This window comes from Coregonus clupeaformis, chromosome 16 (assembly GCF_020615455.1).
Source record: "Coregonus clupeaformis isolate EN_2021a chromosome 16, ASM2061545v1, whole genome shotgun sequence".
In the NCBI taxonomy this organism is placed as follows: Eukaryota; Metazoa; Chordata; class Actinopteri; order Salmoniformes; family Salmonidae; genus Coregonus; species Coregonus clupeaformis.
This window is the reverse complement of record NC_059207.1, coordinates 48,373,935-48,396,660: the sequence shown is the minus strand read 5'-3', so window position 1 is coordinate 48,396,660 and position 22,726 is coordinate 48,373,935. Positions and strand designations below refer to the sequence as shown.

Genomic DNA, 22,726 nt, shown 5'->3' with positions numbered 1-22,726 from the left:
ATCAACCATGTGACCATTACAGCATCGTTAAAAGACAGGACGCGTCTGAAATGGCACCCTAATCTCCATATAGTAGTGTACTACTTTTGATCATTTACATTTTACATTTTAGTCATTTAGCAGACGCTCTTATCCAGAGCGACTTACAGGAGCCAGAGCCCATAGGGTTATAGTGACATATCAGACGCAGCCACACTTTACATGGGAGATGTTTGCAGGCATCAAACGTTTAAAGGCAGAATATAGATGACATTACAGCAAAGAAATCAAATTCAAAACAGCTTTATTGACAATGACAGTAGTGTTTATACAAGGCCAGAGCTAAGATGAAGCTCAAACAGTGCAATAAATCAGATTAGATATGAAAAATATCCTAGCTTAACATGGATTTGTTGTATCCCTTATAACATTGGTTTTGTTTCAAAAAAGCTAAGTACCGGTATATAAAAACAAGTCTTTAAAAAATGGAAGAGACTGAAAACCCCCTGATGAGACCCTAAAAGAGCTGTAAAGTTTCCTTTTTTAACTTCATTAAAATACAAAACACACATGCTTTCCACTTTGTTCCTCAATAAATACATACATACATACATACATACATCAAAGAGTTCATACTAAAAAAGAAACAGGCTACACATCCTTCACAGACATTGCACGAGATGCAAGACAAGATTGGCTACTCCCATTCCTCTGCTCTGACTAGAATGATCATCTCAAACTAAGAATTTCAAGTCTGTATAGTAAATAAACATGTGAATTGTCTTCTGACTACTGGTTCATTTGAATACAGCCTGAGGTATGCTTTAGCACATGAGATGCAGCTCAAAATAAAATATTTATAAAATACCTGGAACAAATTATAGGAAATATCAAAATAATGCAGAGACCGCAGCTCCATTTGAAAGCTCTATTTTAAAAAGGTAAAAACAACACTTAAATTAGTGTCTAAAAGCCACTGCAGCACCTTGTTCTTTGAAAGACAAATCAATTATAAAAAACAGGATAACGATTGCTCCAATAATGCCTTTCCAAAGTGCCAAACCTCTGGTCGGGTTCCAGGCCAACTACATGCATTGCATCAACCAATGGTTGTGTGTCACGTCATCAACTGCACAGTCAGTCATCAGATTGCTATATCATATAATGTGGTTAGCTGATATGTTCAACACCTATCCAGGCGTTTTGAGATCTGGCATGCGTCTTCAATGTAGTCAGCTAGGAACGTGGCCATTATAACCTGTAATCCTGTCAGTGAATGACCATTGATTGGTTTGATCACCAAATAGTGCAACAGGTCTAACCTGTCCTTCAACAAACAGAGTGACCGAAACAATAACAAAACAACTCAGAGGAAATTCAAAAATCAATATTCCCTTCTTTTCTGCTTATTCTGCTTACGCCCAATGTCTACCTCGTCCAGTCTAAGCCCAGATAGCTGGAGGTCTTGGAGTGATTGGGCCAGGGGCCTATGGACCTGGACGGGCAGGGGCCGCTGGACCCGGATGGGGATGGGCTTTAGGTCAGGGTCAGACAAGATGGGGTTTAAGGCTGGCAGGGGGAGGTAGCCTCCGTCTCTGGGTAGACACAGGCAGCAGCCAGCACCAGCCAGGTCCAGCTCGCTGTACTCGAAGCCAGCCCTCTTGAGGATCTTGAAGTCCACCATGTCCATGGACTCATTCATCTCCACCAGCAGGTTCCAGAACATACAGCTCAGCACGATGCCCATCAGCTGGAGAGACACACAGCAGAGAGACCAGTTACATTTAGACTCGGACACTGTGACTAGTACCCACAGCTCTGCAGGCTGGAGAGAGAGACAGGGTACACAGCAGAGATGGAAGTAGCCTTGCAGGAGCCTATCTTCTGGTTCTGTAGCGTGAGGCAGCTTGATGTACAAGTACACCTCCTGGACAGGACCCTAGGCTATCGCATGGCCTTACCCCCAATCTGTCTCCATAATGCTGAGTGCCAAGCAGAGATTCATTGGGTCCCATTTTTACAGTCTTTGGTTTGACTCGGTTGGGGATCGAACTCTGACACCCTATTCCCTATATAGTTTTGACCAGGGCCCATAGGAACTGGTACCCACAGCCAGGGGGAAATATTCCAGATGGATATTCAAGGACCACCGCATAGAAACCAGTTTAGACCATGTAACTATGTATTTAAATAGAATGCACTGTCGTGTGTGTTTAATGTGCTTGTATGTACCTGACACCACAAAAGTTGCAGAGGCATACACACATCCAACTTTTCAATTAAGTAATATCTTACTTTGGTCCCAAGGTGGGCAATGCCTGGGCAAGCCAACTTGAGTGTGCAGCTGTCCATTCCCAAGTGCTTTGAAATTAACTAGTTCCCAGCTGAGCTTGCCTGATAAGAACCCTCAGTTTCCTTTTCAGTATGAGAACGTTTTCTGCAGACAGTTTGTGGTCTAGTGAACCCTGGTGTACTGTCTGTATTGCACCTCATCCCCAAAGATTAGGCTAATCATCTAATAGTGCAGCTGCTGCAGAATCAGTATGGTGTAATTACACATCTCCAAGGGGGATCGCATAGAAGTCTGGCTGCAAAACTTTCACAGCACAGGAGGCCAGGAATAGAGAGAGGATAAAAGTAAAAAGAAGTGCGATAGGGTGGGGGAGACAAAAGAAGTGCGATAGGGTGGGGGAGACAAAAGAAGTGCGATAGGGTGGGGGAGACAAAAGAAGTGAGATAGGGTGGGGGAGACAAAATAAGTGCGATAGGGTGGGGGAGACAAAAGAAGTGAGATAGGGTGGGGGAGACAAAAGAAGTGCGAGGCAGACAGACGAACGCTCTAAACTAGAACTAAAAATGAATCAAAGTGAATAGATAATAAGAGTAAACAAAAAACTCTGATTTATTCAAATTGAGTTGAACACAATAAAATCATCCAGCTCCTTGTTGGTTATGAAAGCATTAACGTTAGAGGTACTGTATCATGAAGTGTAAACTGGCTAAGCTACATGTAGGCTAGGCCATGTTGCCAACAGTGCAGGGAGAGGGTTGCCTAGCTAAGCCCAAATGTACATCAGGGGGAGTGCTTACTACAGACACCATTCACATCACATTGTGCGTGTTCCAAATGGCACCCTATTCCCTATGGGCCCTGGTCAAAAGTAGTGCACTATATAGGGGATAGTGTGCCATTTGGAACGCAGACATTGTTTAGTTCTGTGTGTGAGGCAGACAAAATACTAATAAAGCAGTGGACAGAGACACAGACTGGCTAGGAGGCAATCAAAATGCAAATGGGGCTGGGAGAAACCTCCCGGGGATAGTCTCCCGAGTGGCGCAGTGGTCTAAGGCTGTGCCACTAGAGATCCTGGTTCGAATCCAGGCTCTGTCGTAGCCGGCCGCGACCGGGAGACCCATGGGGCGGCGCACAATTGGCCCAGGGTAGGGGAGGGAATGGCCGGCAGAGATGCAGCTCAGTTGGTAGAGCATGGCGTTTGCAACGCCAGGGTTGTGGGTTCGATTCCCACGGGGGGCCAGTATGAAAAATAAAAAAATAATGTAAGTTGCTCTGGATAAGAGCATCTGCTAAATGACTAAAATGTAAAAAATGAAAGACTGAGTGAATAAATACACACGCACACACACTCTCTCACCTGGCGCAAGCGAGTGTGTGAGTCTGTGACTGACCTGTGGCAGACCTATAGCACAGCATAGCCCGATAGTTGCTCCCACGTTGTCACCCATCCACAGGTTGACAGCATGGATACAGCCTCGCACATGGATCACCTCATCCAGGAGCTCACGCTGACAGAGAAAGAAAGGAGACCGGCAGAATGAATGAGAGAGGGAGGAAGAGAGAGAGACTACATGAAATGCATTTGACTGATTGTAATTCAGTTTGTATACATCGCATTAAGGCAAAAACAAAGACAGTCATTTCACAATGATGAGGCACTACAATGCTAACATTAATAGAAAAACAGTGGGAAAATACATTATATTACGACAAACTAATACTTTGCCTTTAAAAATCTGTTAAACTATTCCCCCAAAAAAACTGTATCAAAGAAAATATGTTGAAGAACAGCTCAAAGACAGAAAACAGAGACAGCTGAATCAATATTCCAATACCAGCAGCCATAATACAGTGATACCCAATTACCTTATTTACCGCATGCAGCAGCTAGAGAACAAACATTTTGGGGCCATGAAAGTCAATTCTCCTGCTGCTGCTCTTTTCCGTGTTGCATCCCAAATGGTACCCTATTCCCTATATAGTGCACAACCTATGCAGGCCCTGGTCAAAAGTAGTGCACCATATATGGAATATGGTGCCATTTGAAACATAGCTTCTGTCTCTGTGCAGAATGACAAGCTCCACAGACTAATGAAGGCCAACAAACAAGCAGCACACTGAGGGGAAATGGAGGGGGTAAAGATTTCACAGCCTATTAGGACTGGGATATCACTTATCTTCCCCTTACCTGCTGGCTGAGAGTCTTGTAACCACAAAGAGTGTTGACAACCTCTCCCACCTGGGAAAAACGTGAAAGGAAGAGAATACGATTATGAAGTCATGTGCAAAGAACGGACATTTATTCATTTTGTTTTTTTGAAGTCAAGTAAGTATGCTTGTTGTTAAAAGTACATTTATGCACGCAGGACACCGACACACACACACACACGTTGTGGAGTACATGGCAGAGAGCTGGACATTCCCTAATCAGTGTTTATAGCTTGGTGGTGCTGTGGAGTTGCCCTGCGTGGGTACAGACCAGAGGAAGAGGGAAAGACGAGAGACAGAGAGAGCAGAAAGACAAACAGACAAGGCAGAGAGAGAGAGAAAGACGGAGTGAGAGAGAAACAGAGAGAGAGAGAGCAAGAGGGTGAGTTAGACAGGGAGCGAGAAAATGAATCATGAGTTCAGTAAATTGATTTAATTAGCTCCCACTCCCTCAACTGACGCCAAGGCCTCGGGGTCTCTTCCTGTGCCTGAGTGACTCTACACATTTCACTGTAACCAATTCAACCAGCGTTAATTGCCTAGTAATGCAGCATGAGGCAGGTGGAGAAGGGCTGTACTGAGAGCAGAACATGGATCCCTCCAGTCACTCACTCAACTCATGGCTAGAGGTCTGATTGGCTTTCTTTCTTACTCTGTCTCTCACAATATCTGACCTGTGCACGCAAACACCAAAGATGAACAGTAGACGTTGTTGGAGCTAGGACATGGTTAACTTACTCATCAAAGCACAAGGAAAGGTCTCCCTGATGGGTATGTGATTCTGTGTGGCAGAATGACATTCACCCCCATTTCATCTGGGTGTGAAGATCACCTTTACAAATAACAGGGTCTTAGTGTATGATTTAAAGAGTAGAGTATTGATTTGGGGTTTAGAGACTTCTTCAGTTTCCCAGAACTGATCTTCGTTTAAATGAAATGAAGATCCCTTATTGCTACAGGTCACTGATGCTTCTCACTACCCCTGCAAGGCTCAGTGTTTTGTGTGTGTCTGGAGGAGCACTAAATGAGATCCACAGAGACATGTCTCCCCAGAGATGTGAGCAGATGATAGGGAGGGCAGGTATAATATTGGCTAAGGTTTATGTGTTATCAGTTCCTACCTGACACACACACACACGACACAGTCTAGGTAACAGGTGACAGGCAGAGGAGCTGGAGCATGGTGCCAGCGGAGGTTTAAAAAATCAACTGAGTGTGTGCGTGCGTGTTGATGATAGCATTCACCTTGCGGCGGACACAACATGTATAAGGAACGCCACAGGCCAGTGGCCCGGTGCCATTGCAGAAATGGTATTGATTGACACCCCAGTCCTTGTACTCGTCCCCACCACAACAAGAGAACTGGAGAGGAAAAGAAACAGAGAGAAAGAGATAGATACAGAAAGAGGGGGAGAGAGAAAGAGAAACCGAGAGAGAGAATGTGAGAGAGAGAGAGAGAGAATGTGTGAGAGAGAGAGAGAGAGAGAGAGAATGTGTGAGAGAGAGAGAGAATGTGAGAGAGAGAGAGAGAGAGAGAGAGAGAGAGAGAGAGAGAGAGAGAGAGAGAGAGAGAGAGAGAGAGAGAGAGAGAGAGAGAGAGAGAGAGAGAGAGAGAGAGAGTTAGTTTAAATCAGAGGATAAAGTTAACTGGTACATCAATCTTAAAACAGCACCAAACACAGGCAGCATGTATCTTAATGAAGTCAGAGAAAACAATCCCAGTGAGTGACTGCTTCCCTGCTCAGGTCAGAACCTCCCTGTCACCTTGGACTGGATCCCTGAGGACATTATGTGCTTTCTTGAGCAGGGGGACCTTGCGGGCGCTGCAGGATATCAGTCCTTCACGGCGTAGTGTGTTACCAATTGTTTTCTTGGTGACTATGGTCCCAGCTGCCTTGAGATCATTGACAAGATCCTCCCGTGTAGTTCTGGGCTGATTCCTCACCGTTCTCATGATCATTGCAACTCCACGAGGTGAGATCTTGCATGGAGCCCCAGGCCGAGGGAGATTGACAGTTATTTTGTGTTTCTTCCATTTGCGAGAAATCGCACCAACTGTTGTCACCTTCTCACCAAGCTGCTTGGCGATGGTCTTGTAGCCCATTCCAGCCTTGTGTAGGTCTACAATCTTGTCCCTGACATCATTGGAGAGCTCTTTGGTCTTGGCCATGGTGGAGAGTTTGGAATCTGATTGATTGATTGCTTCTGTGGACAGGTGTCTTTTATACAGGTAACAAGCTGAGATTAGAAGCACTCCCTTTAAGAGTGTGCTCCTAATCTCAGCTCGTTACCTGTATAAAAGACACCTGGGAGCCAGAAATCTTTCTGATTGAGAGGGGGTCAAATACTTATTTCCCTCATTAAAATGCTAATCAATTTATAACATTTCTTACATGCGTTTTTCTGGATTTTTTTGTTGTTATTCTGTCTCTCACTGTTCAAATAAACCTACCATTAAAATTATAGACGGATAATTTCTTTGTCAGTGGGCAAACGTACAAAATCAGCAGGGGATCAAATACTTTTTTCCCCTCACTGTAGATAATAGCCATTTGGGAAGCACCCATTCTTATCCCTTCAACCCAGGGCAGGGCTGGCTTCATTCATTGACTTTAATCTCACACCCATTTCCCCCAGCAAATGGATATCGATGTGGAGATTGCCAGAGAGGGCCCAGGTAAACCAGGACTTTCTGACACTCAAATAAAAACTCCTGGCTGTAGGAAATCAGATGGATAACCTAGCATGTTGATAGCAGCCCTGGGACATTTTTACATTTTACATTTTAGTCATTTAGCAGACGCTCTTATCCAGAGCGACTTACAGGAGCAATTAGGGTTAAGTGCCTTGCTTAAGGGCACATCAACAGATTTTTCACCTAGTCGGCTGGGGGATTAGAACCAGCAACCTTTCGGTTACTGGCACAACGCTCTTACCCACTAAGCTACCTGCCGCCCCAGTGGGACAATGTAGAGCAACGACAGCAGGTCAACGCTTTTGGTATATTTTGGTATCATTATAGTGGCAGCAGCAGCTAGTTATTCAGTATGAAAAATGCATGCACTCACTAACTGTAAGTCGCTCTGGATAAGAGCGTCTGCTAAATGACTAAAATGTAAATGTTATTGTATTTGTTCTCTTTGTGAAGCTCAACAGCTTGGTACTCCGCTGGTGATTGAGATAGAGGCACCCTAATAGCAGTACAAATGACAACAAATGTTCCCCAAATGGCACCCTATTCCCTATATAGTGTACTACTTTTGACCAGGCCTCATAGGGCTCTGTCAAAAGTAGCAGACTATGTAGGGAATCGTGTGTGCCATTTGTTACAAAGACGGAAATGAAAGCTTTGAGAGGTGTGAACAATGGTGGAAAATGAAAGAACTGAATGCCTGCAGCAGTGAGGCTTATAATGTCGTCTGATTAATTAACCAGGATGAATGGCAGAGATAAAATACTAAATTAGCCAACCTCTCAAAAGCTAGCGTGTTTGTGTGTGTGTAGTGGGGGAGGATTTAATAATGACAGGCTTCAGTCTGTTGTTTTTTCAGTCATCAATCATACTCTATCCATCTCAGTGTATCCTACATTCAATACACACACACATCCAGACCCACGTCACTATTTCCTGTCTGTTGCTTCTGTTAATGAAAAGCGAGTCCTCTCTTACATTTACGTCATTTAGCAGACGCTCTTATCCAGAGCGACTTACAAATCGTACCTTCTGTTGCACAAAGTCCAAGATGTTTTTGAAGTCCAGATCATCGTAATAGTGTTTAATTCCCTCTCGTATGCTGCTTTGGAACAAGGCTGATGTCTACAGGGAGAGAGAGAGAGAGGAGGAAGAGTAGAGAGAGAGGGGTGGGGATGATGAGCGATGAAAGTCATCCTCCATCACATTGAATGCTGCTGTGATGTGATCTTATCGTGGCTGAAGGCTATGCCAGAGGGGACACTGCTGTACCATGTTACAGATGTGTGTGCATGCATGTGTGTAGGTGCCAGAGATTAGAGAACTGACCTTCTTCTCAAAGATGAGTGCAACGATGAGAGCCACAGTCTGCAGGAACAGTAGGACACACAGAACACACAAGAACTGGTGGAGAGGAGAGAGAGAAAAAGAGATGTTCATTTCCCTTCTTTCATTCCCTTTTGGTTATTGTCTATTCCATTTGCTTTGGCATGTTTCCCATGCCACTAAAGCCCTTTGAATTGAATAGAGAGCGAGAGAGGACGTGAGGGGAAGGGGGGAGAGAGAGCGGAAGAGAGACTTAGAATGAACTTAGCATGACACAAACCAGAGAGACAGAGTTCAGGGGGACTTTAGCTGCCATCTGTATAGCCCAGTTTGGAGGGAGGGATAATTGATTGAGAACAAACTGGCCTGCAGGTGGCTTGCTGGGCTGAGATAGGCAACCGTCCTCAGGCTTACTGACGGCTTACTGACATACCCCCAGTCAGTCCCCTCCTCCCTCCCTACCCCCTCAACTTCTCCATCCCTTTCTCCCACCCCGCTCTATGTGAGGGGGTTCTTCTCCTCCCTATGTCTCTATCCCTACTCTTCTCCACCATTTCCTCCCCCTCTCGCCCTCCTTTCCTCCCTTCTCTACCCCTCCATCCCCATCCCTTTACTCTCTCACCATGTGCTTCCTCCTCCATACCTTCCCCCTGCCTCCTTTCCTCCCTCTCTCATCTCCCTCTCCATTCCTCCTCCCGCCCCCCTCTCTCACCATGTGTAGCAGGGTCTCCTCTCCCCACCGCTCCATCCCTCCCCTCTCTCACCATGTGTAGCAGGGTCTCCTCTCCCCACCGCTCCATCCCTCCCCACTCTCACCATGTGTAGCAGGGTCTTGTTGTCCCTGAGGGACCCCACCATGCCCACCAGGGAGACGGTGAACATCACCAGGCCCAGCAGGATGAGCACCACAGCAGGGGCCAGGAACACCCCCTCCAGGGTACGGTTATTCTGGCGTTCCACCTCCGCGTACACCCCCACGCACAGCACACACAGGCCCAGGAGCTGGGGGAGAGGGGGTAGGGGAGGCAGGGAGAGAGGGGAAGGAAGAGAGAGAGGGAGGCAGGGAGAGAGGGTGGAGGTAGAAGCGGCGAGACAGTGAGAGGGGAGAGTCAAAAGAGAGGTGGGGGTGGGGTGAAGAGGGGGAGGAAAGAGTAGAGAAGAGAGGAGGAAGACAAGGAGAGAGAGGGAAGTAGGGGAGAGAGGGAGAGTGGGTTGGGGTGAGACGGTCAGAACCCTGCAGCGTGCCATCTTTCTGAATTAGCATCACTGCAAATAACAGGATTTTATGACAGCAGTGTGCATAGAAAGCATAGCCTAACCAAGCGAGCAACGTTAAAAGCTATTGCCATTAGTGCTGAGCGATTAACCGAAATGTCAGTTATTTTTCGTTTTTTAAACAACTCATTGACCGACGTCAGTTCAATTATTTGAATTCCATTTTGTTATTTTTGTTTCTGTGAGCTTGATGAGCAGTTTCTGTAGAGATAAATCAGATCAAGCCCGAACTGTGCGATGTAGTAGTTTCCAACAGGCCAATATTCTACATAGTTTAGCGCCGAAAACATGGTTATCAACTACAATGACCATAATCCATTGTGCGTCTGCCTACTTGTCCGTTCTGTGTGGAGCAGACACGGATACGAAAAGAATAGAGAAGGCACGATGGAGAGGGATAGAGAGCAGTTGCTTCGCGAGGTATCCCTCCCTGAAAATACATAATCTAAGTGATTGATAGTTGTTATTCTGCAGTCATAAAAGTATGCCTTATTTACTTTGAAGAACTACTATATTTTGATTTTGTCAGACAGCATAGCATAGAGATGAGATGATGACTTGTAATGAAATAATAAAGTAATGTGAATAAATCATGGTTAATAAGCAGTAATGGGTAGTCACTACCTTCATGGGACTTTGATTCATTGTTTTATTCTGTTGTTACATCATTCAACCCACATAATGTATGCACTCACTAACTGTAAGTCACTCTGGATAAGAGCGTGTGCTAAATGATTAAAATGTAAAAATGTAAATGTAAATAATCCATAGTGCATTTAATGTCCCAAAAAAAATTATACTGAAATTGAAAACCGTGATTACTTTTTTTATAATCGAACCAACCTCAAAAAGCACTAATCGCTCAGCACTAACTGCCATGTTCAAAGCTACCGTTTGCCTTGAATGTCAATAAAAAAGCATTTGCCTTGGATATCTTTAAAAGAGTATTGATGAGTCCCAAATGGTACACTATTCCCTATAGTGCACTACTTTTGACCAGATAGGGAATAGGGTACCATTTGGGACTCAACCAATGTCTTCGTCTCTAGTTGTAGCGTAATGCGTAATTTCCCTGTTTCTTGTAGTCAATTAGGAAACACAAAGACAGGCTTTATTGCTAGTGCTCCTGCTCACACCCTGCTGTTGGCAAATAGGGAACAGAAGATGAGGGAGACAGGAGAGGACAGTAAATGGTGGTAAGAGAACAGGGCCTAGATCCTGTCTTGCTGCGACATCACCCTTGTTAGTATAAAACGAAACCCACTTGACTAGCTCTTAGTGTGCTATTTGAGAGCTTTCAAAACCAGGGCAGGGTGGGCTGCCAGTTCACTTTGGCTACATCCCAAATGGCACCCTATTCCCTTTATAGTGAATTAAAGGGACCATAAAGGCAACATATAGGGAATAGGGTGCCATTTGGAACACAAGCTTTGACCCAATGAAAAGAAGAGAAAAACAACCAACAATTGCCACCACCTAGGCTTACCTATTGATTCTCAATTAGGGAGAGAACAAGCCTCATCGCTCTTTAACTACTTTCGTCCATTCACTACTGCCAGCCACCACCACCCCGTCCACCATCGGAAAATGTATTAAGGCTCTATTTTCAAAGACGTAGGCCTACTTTAAGTCTCTTACAGTGGAACCTTTGCTCCTTTCTTATTTATTCGGTCACCCACTGTAGCCTAAGTGGACTGAAAAGTAGGCTGGATGCACTGAGACAAACATCATCCTAAAATGACCAAACCTAATAAGAAGCAATTCAAATAGGGTACACACTCTTAAATGATTAATTGCCTGACTCTCTCCTTCCCAAAGGAAAACATACACACACTTATGCATGCACGTCATACGGATTCCCGCAAAACTGTGTGTGAAATTACATTAAGCAGATTGAAGAGACAAGGGGAAGAAATAGCATTCATTAACTATGAAAGCTCCTGCATGGCTGGCTGTGGGCCAGGGAACCTCTGGGTACAACACAAGCCAAGGTACTACATCTCAACACGGAAGAGGGGGAGCTGAAAGGAAAGAGAGAGGAAGAAGTGAGAAAGACTGGAAAGAAGGAGAGAAAATAAAAATCCAAGCAAATGAAGTGACTGATGTTGCTTTTCCATTGAGACTTACCCCACACCAGTGGGCCGCCAGTGTTTTATGTTAATGTCAGCTCTAGTGTTATTGTGTTTCCATCAGGAGTGTGACACTAAAGACTTGTGGCGAGCAGAATCAACAAGCTCTGCATCATTCAAGACTGTTGCTTTGTGATAAGGTGTTAAAGTTAGCCATTGGCTCATTACTGTAATGTAACTTGCGCATTTCTCACGTCTTGAACGCTACCTCCTGACTTCCATGTTAAGAATGTCACGTTGTCAGCCACAACGAAAGGTAAAGCAAGGATGTAATGTAAATTGAAAAGTTTATGTACATATTATGTAAATTGCAATCTCGTCACGCTGCCTCTCCTTAAATGTTTGTCAATGAGAATAGCATCCAAGTCAGAGCAGGTCCGCTGGAGCCATGGCCCAGTGAGACATGGGTGCCGGCCTGCGTAGATGGAAACAGAAAAGCCTGAGCCTTTTGGGTAAAACACCTGGGTAAATCCTCAGTGGAAATGCGGCATTACAGTTTCTTGTAGGTCATACTCAGCAGCACTATGGCTGATGTAGAGAGTGAGAGAAAGAGAGAGAACGAGGGTGCAAATTTAACATGAAAATGACTGCAATTTCCTGTGAGGTTAGAGGGAGAGTCATGGAGTGAGAGAGAGCGTGAAAAAGCAGAGAGGGAGAGAGAGAGGGATTCATTATACCCGCTGATTGATTCCAGGAAGACGGACACAAAAAATGGTGGTGGAAAGAGAGAGTGATGGCGGGGCAGGGTTACATTTAACTGATAAAGTAACTGGATGAGTAAAATACTCACTATCAAAATTGGCTGACTCATCCATTAGCGTAGGATAGGGCTTGCAATTCAAATATGACAAATAAAATAAAAAAGTGGCAGAGAGCACTAGCCTATACTAGAGACATTCTATTCTCAAAACTTTCCAGGCAGCGCAACAACACCTAGGTTAACTATATGAGAACACACAACATTTTTTTTTTTTTAAATGGCAGTCAAAGGTTGTCTATGGTGAGTCAGATATTGGCGATTTTCCAATAGGCACACATTTAAATGTATAAAGACATCACTACTCAAGGTTAGGCTGAATTTTATTACATAAACGCTGATGTATAGCCAAGAAAACCACTTGAAAGTCATGGCCAAAGTCACCCATCCATCAATATCGCATACTAACTCCCCTAGTTCCCTTCCTCCTCTCTTTCAGCTGCATGCTGGGGAAAACGACTACCCAGGGCCTTGGGTAGACATTGAAGCCATGGAAGTTGAAGGCCGACTGTTGTACTGCAGACATTGTTAGCAGAAAACATGACCCCCCCCATTATAGTGAATGGAAAAATGGCAATCTTCATGGTCAATTTGAGTAAAGAAATCAACATAAAAATAGACAATCATGTTACCAATAACTTCTTCTAATTACACCAGATGTACAGTGGCTTGCTAAAGTATTCACCCCCTTGGCATTTTTCCTATTTTTTGCCTTAAACCTGGAATTAAAATAGATTTTGGGGGGGGGTTGTATCATTTGATTTACACAACATGCCTACCACTTTGAAGATATAAAATAAGAAAAAAAAAGAAATAAGACAAAAAAACAGAAAACTTGAGCGTGCATAATCACCCCCCCCCCCAAGCTGTGATGCGTGTGGGTGGGTGGGTTACATGCCCTTCTTGGAATGTCTTAGGACACTGAAAAGGCTTGTGTAAAAAACAACACTGGGAGACAGTGACAGTCTGCAATTCCCAGTTATGTTACAAAACCACCTTTATAAGAAAGAGGTTTTAAAAATAGGTTATATTTGACAAATTCCATGACGTATAAGGCATTTTTGGCTGAATAGATGGATGCAGTTCAATGCATGATTAATATAATTCACCAATATACAGTATGTCTTGGTAGTTCAACAAATATTGCTATCACGTTGCAGATCCCAGCTGGCCTGGTACATTGTTTTCTTCCTCCAGCCATTCGGGATGCACTGTTTCAGTTTCAATTACTTAATATTTTGGACAAAAACAATTTTGAGATGTGTCTGTTACTTGAACTCTGAAGCATTTATTTGGGCTGCAATTTCTGAGGTGCAGTTAACTCTAATTAACTTATCCTCTGCAGCAGAGGTAACTCTGGGTCTTCCTTTCCTGTGGCAGTCCTCATGAGAGCCAGTTTCATCATAGCACTTGATGGTTTTTGCGACTGCACTTGATTCTTGACATTTTCCGTATTGACGGACCTTCATGTCTTAAAGTAATGATGGACTGTCGTTTCTCTTTCCTTATTTGAGCTGTTCTTGCCATAATATGGACTATCTTCTGTATACCCCCCCTACCTTGTCACAACACAACTGATTGGCTCAAACGCATTAAGAAGGAAAGAAATTCCACAAATTAACTTTTATCAAAGCACACCTGTTAATTTAAATGCATTCCAGGTGATTACCTCATGAAGCTGGTTGAGAGAATGCAAAGAGTGTGCAAAGCTGTCATCAAGGCAAAGGGTGGCTACATTGAAGAATCTAAAATCTAAAATATATTTTGATTTGTTTAACACATTTTTGGTTACTACACGATTCCATGTGTGTTATTTCATAGTCTTGATTTCTTCACTATTATTCTACAATGTAGAAAATAGTAAAAATAAAGAAAAAACCTTGAATGAGTAGGTGTGTCCAAACTTTTGACTGGTACTGTATATATACACTACCGGTCAAACGTTTTAGAACACCTACTCATTTCAATGAACTAATCAATTGTTGAGGCCTAGACTAAAAGCCAATTAATGCTTGATCCGAAAATGTTGTCGGAAGCTCCATATGGAGGGTGTGTTGCAATTGCGGAGCCTCCAGAGGCATGCAGAGGCCAAATCGAGTTCTGTACCGCATCGCCATGCGCCTCCCAAATGTTGTAACAATGCGAAGGGCTCTGTGTAGCTCCGCATTTACATGATTGGTTGATGGTAGGTGGGGGCGGTACATCGTGTATAAACACAAACTCACTTCCTTAACAACAGCTCTGTGAAGCGCAAGAAGTATGAATGCCCTGACTTCTGCTGAGGCCATGTCCCCATAAATGCTGCATGGCCAATGCAGACATCGGATTGACCATGCGCCCAGATGCACTTCTCTGTCCAGGATGTGCTCTCTACCTCCAATTTGTGCACATTCATTGATTCATAACTAGGGCTGTTACGGTGACCATATTACCGCCACACACCGGTCATGAAGGCAGTCAAATTCCACCTGACTGTTTAGTCGAGGTAATTGGGCTTCTCCAAGCTCTGATGCTGCTGATGGTCATTAGTAGCCTTCCAACCTTGCTAACTGCCTGGTACATAACACTCTATTGTCCCTCTAATCACTCTGACATCAATGCAAATATGATCGAAAATCTAATCAAACACTTCATGAGAGCCCATGTGCTCATGTTGCGCAACATTTCTACAGGCTATGCATTTGCTTGAGAAAACAGAGTGGTGGCCTCTATTAAAAGGCTAGGCCTACTATATTTATTTCTTAACTTTCCTAATATTAAGCACATTGCTTCTCTTTACAACAGGAGTATAGCCTACCTGGCTGGCATAAAACAATTAACCACGGGAAAAGCGTCCTCCATTCGTTATTTAAGTGCATAGATGACATGTATTTCTTCCCCTGCCCCTTTTCGAGACAGGTGAATGATAATGGTCCATTTTAAATCAAAACAAATTTCACACATACACTGCTCAAAAAAATAAAAGGGAACACTTAAACAATTTCACATGCTGTTGTGCAAATGGAATAGACAACAGGTGGAAATTATAGGCAACTAGCAAGACACCCCCAATAAAGGACTGGTTTTGCAGGTGGTGACCACAGACCACTTCTCAGTTCCTATGCTTCCTGGCTGATGTTTTGGTCACTTTTGAATGCTGGCGGTGCTTTCACTCTAGTGGTAGCATGAGACGGAGTCTACAACCCACACAAGTGGCTCAGGAAGTGCAGCTCATCCAGGATGGCACATCAATGCGAGCTGTGTCAAGAAGGTTTGCTGTGTCTGTCAGCGTAGTGTCCAGAGCATGGAGGCGCTACCAGGAGACAGGCCAGTACATCAGGAGACGTGGAGGAGGCCGTAGGAGGGCAACAACCCAGCAGCAGGACTGCTACCTCCGCCTTTGTGCAAGGAGGAGCAGGAGGAGCACTGCCAGAGCCCTGCAAAATGACCTCCAGCAGGAAACAAATGTGCATGTGTCTGCTCAAACGGTCAGAAACAGACTCCATGAGGGTGATATGAGGGCCCAACGTCCACAGGTGGGGGTTGTACTTACAGCCCAACACCGTGCAGGACGTTTGGAATTTGCCAGAGAACACCAAGATTGGCAAATTCGCCACTGGCACCCTGTGCTCTTCACAGATGAAAGCAGGTTCACACTGAGCACATGTGACAGACGTGACAGAGTCTGGAGATGCCATGGAGAACGTTCTGCTGCCTGCAACATCCTCCAGCATGACCGGTTTGGCGGTGGGTCAGTCATGGTGTGGGGTGGCATTTCTTTGGGGGGCCGCACAGCCCTCCATGTGCTCGCCAGAGGTAGCCTGACTGCCATTAGGTACCGAGATGAGATCCTCAGACCCCTTGTGAGACCATATGCTGGTGCAGTTGGCCCTGGGTTCCTCCTAATGCAAGACAATGCTAGACCTCATGTGGCTGGAGTGTGTCAGCAGTTCCTGCAAGAGGAAGGCATTGATGCTATGGACTGGCCCCCCCGTTCCCCAGACCTGAATCCAATTGAGCACATCTGGGACATCATGTCTCGCTCCATCCACCAACGTCACGTTGCACCACAGACTGTCCAGGAGTTGGCGGATGCTTTAGTCCAGGTCTGGGAGGAGATCCCTCAGGAGACCATCCGCCACCTCATCAGGAGCATGCCCAGGCGTTGTAGGGAGGTCATACAGGCACGTGGAGGCCACACACACTACTGAGCCTCATTTTGACTTGTTTTAAGGACATTACATCAAAGTTGGATCAGCCTGTAGTGTGGTTTTCCACTTTAATTTTGAGGGTGACTCCAAATCCAGACCTCCATGGGTTGATACATTTGATTTCCATTGATAATTTTTGTGCGATTTTGTTGTCAGCACATTCAACTATGTAAAGAAAAAAAGTATTTAATAAGATTATTTCATTCATTCAGATCTAGGATGTGTTATTTTAGTGTTCCCTTTATTTTTTTGAGCAGTGTATATTTTTTAGTATATGTAAAGACAAGATTAAATCAAGAATAGTCAGATGGGTGACAATTTTAGCCTATCACTTGTGAATTATATATTATCACTTGTGAATGATGCCCAGCGTAAGGCAAGAAACAATGCCTTTTTTTGCGACTTTTTCTAACCATATTCGCACACCTCATGTAGCCTAGCCCATTGGCCTATATGTTTTGATAAGGTTTGTATCACAACTACAGTTGCCAAATAACTTCTTAAAATTAAGCACATTAATCCTCTTTACAAGGGGTGTAGAGCCTAACTGGCATACATAAGCAGCGCGTGAGTTTCAAGTTTGTGTAAGATAATTTATCATAAAAATGCACCTTTATAATAAAAGCATTACATGCATAATCGCATTTGCGGTCACTTTTGATAATGGTGTTTTCCCACTAATGGACATTCACGTTTATAGCCTACTGCTGTGTGCGCATTGCTGTGCTTATAATTTGAAGAAATAGCCTAATAGTTTATCAACATTTTAAGCTAAACGTTCTGATCTGTTGCGTCAGCCTCATTGCGTAAACAGGTTTTTTGATGGTAGTGGTTGTATTAATTTGAGATCTATCGCATCCCACAACTGTCCCAGACTATGTTTGAAATATTTATTTATCGCACAGAATAGGTCAACATTTGTACTATGGGGGATAGTAGATTGACATAGGCTAGCGCTTTTGCTGTTTGTTAGGCCTACTCATCTTGTTGGCTGACGAAAAGTAAATATGGACAGTTCTTCCAAAATCTTCAATATGCACCTCGGAATTGGATAAGGACGCGCGCAGTTGCTTCCCCGATGTGTTAGTCTTCACTTGTAGCCTGTGAGAATGACCCAATCACGTGATGGAGAGCCATGTGAGTGAGAGGTGCTTCGGAGCACGCAGCACTCAGGGAGAAGGGAATCATAATTATTATATTCAGCCCAAAGGCACAACGGTTACTGACCGCAAAAGGCATGGAATTTTTTTAGGGGGCATTACAGCCACATAAAGGAGATGCCGCCCGGGAAATTTCGAGGCATTATCAAGTGCTTGTCAAATTGTGAATGAGAGACTGATGAAGTGTGTACAGCCTGCGCAAGAAACCAAGCAGAGCTCATGCCTTTCATGCAACTTTTTTCAAAATCATTAGAGTTGCATCACGTTTGTAGAACAACTAAAGTTACATTAACTCTAAATTAAGCATATAGGAGTACCTATTTCTTTGTTAACCGCTCAACACAGAATAGCCGCGTGTGCGCACTCCCTCAAATGTTTGGAGAAAATATCCTTTCTACTTTATTCAGCTTTGTTCAATTGCATATCTTGTCTGCTAAATGAACTAGTGTAGCCCACAGCCACATGGCACAGCCAGATGAGGACCTAACATGAGGACAACTCAGAGTATGCTATTCTGTTCTTCTGAAATAGACTACATTTTCTTCATATTATGTTTCTTTAGACCGGTCTAAAATAAATAATGGATTTATTAATAGTTAATACAATGTTTCAACTTTGTTGCAGACAGGCCATGTGTAGCCAATTTATTTTTATCAGGATATTTTCTACCTGCAGGCTGCCATGTTTATTTGTTGGCTTTATGTAGGCTATTTTTACATAGATGGCAATGGAAGTTACTTTTTAGGTTTGAGTCATATTAATTTAGATTTGGATAGAATTTTGATTAACTACATGACAATGATTTTGAGATATGAAGATGTTATTATAAATAAAATGAAACTGTTTCACGAAAATGTGCATATGAAAACCATAACTGGCACACAGATCAGTAGAACTGGTAAGATAAATTGGCATTCCACATGAGAAAGGTTGCAGACTCCTCATATAGCCTATTACCGGCAACTTCAGGAGAGTAATGGCAGAATCTGCGAAAGCCAGCAGGAGCGGGAGGAGAATAGTTGGGTCAGGTTAATTTTTTTCTTCTTCTGGTTATCTAGATCTCTGGCACCCTCGAGGCATTTGTCTTATTTCATCAAACCGTAAACTTAAAGCATCAGACAAGCTCAATGCATATAGTTGATTTTGTTAAAACACATAGGGTGAGCCTATATATGGAAAAATACACGTTTAAAAATGTCGACCAACCGATTGGTCGAAAGAACAGACGACTTTCGGTCTACTAAGATTATTATTTTGTCGGGGACAGCCCTACTTGACACAGTTGAAACAAAGTCTATTTGTGGTGGCCGCAACCAGACTAGATTGTTAAACATTGCTTGACTGCCGAGTGATACGCACAATATCGTTTGCGAATTGTAGTCCCCCTACATTTACATTTACATTTTAGTCATTTAGCAGACGCTCTTATCCAGAGCGACTTACAGTTAGTGAATACATATTTTTTTTATACTGGCCCCCCGTGGGAATCGAACCCACAACCCTGGCGTTGCAAACGCCATGCTCTATCAACTGAGCTACATCCCTGCCGGCCATTCCCTCCCCTACCCTGGACAACGGTGGGCCAATTGTGCGTCGCCCATGAGTCTCCCGGTCGCGGCCGGCTGCGACAGAGCCTGGATTCGAACCAGGATCTCTAGTGGCACAGTTAGCACTGCGATGCAGTGCCTTAGACCACTGCGCCACTCAGGAGCCCCCAGTTACCTGTCACGCCCTGGCTCTGGGGACTTTTATATGTTGAGCCAGGGTGTTAGTTTCTATGTGTTTGTTTCTGGGTGTTAGGTTTTATGTTCTTGTTCTAGTTTATGTGTTTCTATGTTGGCCGGGGTGGTTCCCAATTAGAGACAGCTGTGGCTCGTTGTCTCTGATTGGGACCATACTTAGGCAGCCTGTTGTGCACTTGTCTTTTGTGGGATCTTGTTCCGTGTAGGTTTGTGTTTATGACCGAGGACTTCACATTTCGTTTTGTTGTTTTGTTATTGTTAATAGTACTCAATAAAAGATGTACGCATTTCACGCTGCGCCTTGGTCCACTCATTACGACGATCGTGACACCCCCAAATTATTTGTTCTCGAGTTCAAGTTTGTTGAGCAGAGGCTGTGTATGTTTTGGTTCTACAAAGCTTTGTCCATCATAACATTCAATAATCAATTAATAGCATTCATTCTTGCGCCATGTGATCAATGATCAGTTCCAAATATGTATTTTTCTTCTCTATGCTGCCTGCAGCATGATCCATTTTCCCTCGCGCACATGACAGACAGTTGCTGGTCGGAGCACATCTCCGGAGTCGTTGATCCGGAGGAGCGCGTATTAAAGGCTCTGCATGGTCAATCTGGTGTCTGCATTGGCCATTCCTCATTTAAAGCGATACGACCTCTGCAGAAGTCAGGGCATTCATACTTCTTGCGCTTCGCGGAACAGAGCTGTTGTGAAGGAAGTTGTCAAGGGAGTTTGTGTTTATACAGGACCTCCCGCCCCAACCTACCGTCAACCAATGATGTAAATGCGGAGCTATACGGCGCTATACGGAGCCCTCCGCATTGTTACACAATTTGGGAGGGGCACGGCGATACAGAGCTTGATTTGGCCACCACAAGCCTCCACAATTGCATCACACCCTCCGTACTGAGCCTCCGGATCGCATGTGCGGAGCAAGCATAAATTGGCTTTTAATCCGTATGTAGAATTCATTGCGGCCAGTAGGTCAATCAAACGACAAAAATGAACGAGTCACTCTGAAAAAACAAATCATGACTCTCGAGTCAGTAAAAAGGATCGTTCAAAAAGAACGAATCATTTGCAAACTTCACATCACTAGCGGGAAGGCAGGCAGGCAAGTTCCCATTCAGTTGTCAAAACGCGGGTTGGGACAAGCAGGCTACTATTCCCCATCGTTTATCAGTGCAATTTTGCGGACAACCCGAAAAAGTTTGAGAGGGTTTATCTACTGTTCCCTCGATAGATTTTACCTAATCTCGCTCTGGTTAACATTAGTTGTTGATCTTGTTGTTGTTGATGTGCATTGGGAACGGAGGGTGAGAGAGCCTACCTTTTCAGGGTTGTTTGATCAATAGGACTGTAAAGTTCCCAAATGTAAAAGGACTCCCATGGTATTTACATATTTTACAGAAATCCATTCAGGTGTATTTTGTGGCTTTTGGCTAATCTTTCTAATGATCTAAAGTCACGCTGTTGCTACTGCCTGTAAACACACAGTCCAGTTCAAAGTAATTGATGGCAGGCCCGTGTGCCAAATGGCTTATTTGCGTATAGGCCTACTGTAGCTCTGATTGGCTATGGCACACCGGTCTATGTAGACTCCTGTCCTGGACAAGACTGATGTTTTTATTAGGTTTTATTTGCTGCAGTGTCTAATAGTCCAAAGGCACGGCTACTTTCCAACTCTATAGTGCTACAGAATTCCCAAACGTTCTATGAATGTATGAAAACGTGAAAATGACCATATCTATGTTCTCATTTGTCAGAACATGTAAAGAAAAAATGAAAGGTGTCATATTCTTCCTGGGATGTATATGAACAGATTTGAATAAGATTTAATGTTGATAAAGCGCTGTCAGTTCCACTTTAAAGCCTACATGACACAGATGTGTAGGTGTGTCATATATGTTAACATGTTATGGATTTTAAGTGAATTAGACTTACCTGTGTAACCCACTCCTGCCCTGAAAAGCTGTAATTACAATGTAATAAATGTCCCACGTCTCAGAACACCTAGAAGAGGCATTAACACCTGGCTGCATTAAATTGTAATTTGAGTTTAATACTGGGACAGAAAACTGATTAGACTCATTAGGCTTAAATCAAATGTAGAGTGATAGGTAGGCTTATGCCTATAGCTAGCTACTCTTTCCCAACATTGCAATATGAAGGCCCTAGAATAGTCTGAAACAATAAAATGTGTTCATGGAATACAGCTATCATCCCATTTCCTTTCGGCAAAAAGAAAATCTCCCAATTCACCCCTTTTAACTGTATCACAGTAGTCTCACGCCCTACACTATATAGCAGAAAAAGCAGTGTAGCCTTAGTGTAGTAAATTAACGACAATATCAGACGAAGTGTGCACAGCAGTATTTTCATTATTTGTTATTCTTGCAAGCAATTTGACACCCGAGTTAGCTAGCGAGCTAATGTAGCTAGCCAACTAGGAAGATACCGGCAACTACAAGCTAACGTTAGCTGTTACACACTGGCTAGCTAGATAGCTGTAGCAAACAAAGGTGATGATGGTTTTCTGACAGTCACACAAGCCAACATGTATGTGGTCCGGTCCCCAACCCTGTCCCTGAAACCAACAAGTCTATATTAAAAACACTTACCGAGAACAGCATTGAGTAGATATTTAAGGTGAATTTTATGAAATAATAGAAGCGATTGCTGTTTCTCACTTCTTTGTACGAAGGCATGTTGCTTGGCAGCTGAAGTGAAGAAACTAGCTAGCTGAGAACGAAATTTAACTAAGGTTAGATATCTATGCTAGTAGACGCATATCAACACTGACCTGATTAGCTATTTCAGCTAACCACAGTTAGCAAATTATATTATCGGATTGAATTTTCAAAACATCTCGATTTTGCACAAGGATGTCAATGCCTTCATTTAGTTTATTTACTCCCGTTAAATTTACCCTCACAAAAAATAACAATTTCCGGGCCGCGTTCCATGCACCCT

At 43.7% G+C, this 22,726-nt stretch overlaps 1 protein-coding gene across 1 annotated transcript; it reads right to left on the bottom strand.

Moving 5' to 3' along the window:
* Positions 1 to 266: 266 nt before the first annotated feature.
* LOC121585039 (tetraspanin-15) lies at positions 267 to 22,717 on the bottom strand. Its single transcript, XM_041901373.2, has 8 exons — positions 22,375 to 22,717; positions 9,318 to 9,503; positions 8,505 to 8,579; positions 8,205 to 8,300; positions 5,729 to 5,845; positions 4,464 to 4,514; positions 3,667 to 3,783; positions 267 to 1,729 (listed from the first exon to the last, which is right to left on the bottom strand). The coding sequence occupies exons 1-8, from the start codon at positions 22,459 to 22,461 to the stop codon at positions 1,364 to 1,366; spliced, it is 1,095 nt and encodes a 364-aa protein (XP_041757307.1). The 5' UTR covers positions 22,462 to 22,717; the 3' UTR covers positions 267 to 1,363.
* Between the last annotated feature and the right edge of the window lie 9 nt (positions 22,718 to 22,726).

What these genes read in the sequence shown, in the direction of transcription:
- LOC121585039 (XM_041901373.2), bottom strand. Translation starts at nt 22,461, where the DNA reads ATGCCTTCGTACAAAGAAGTGAGAAACAGCAATCGCTTCTATTATTTC. An exon ending in CACTCATCTTTGAGAAGAAG is followed by an intron (nt 8,301 to 8,504) that starts GTCAGTTCTCTA and finishes CTCTCCCTGTAG; the next exon opens with ACATCAGCCTTGTTCCAAAG. An exon ending in ACAAGACTCTCAGCCAGCAG is followed by an intron (nt 3,784 to 4,463) that starts GTAAGGGGAAGA and finishes TTTCTCTGTCAG; the next exon opens with CGTGAGCTCCTGGATGAGGT.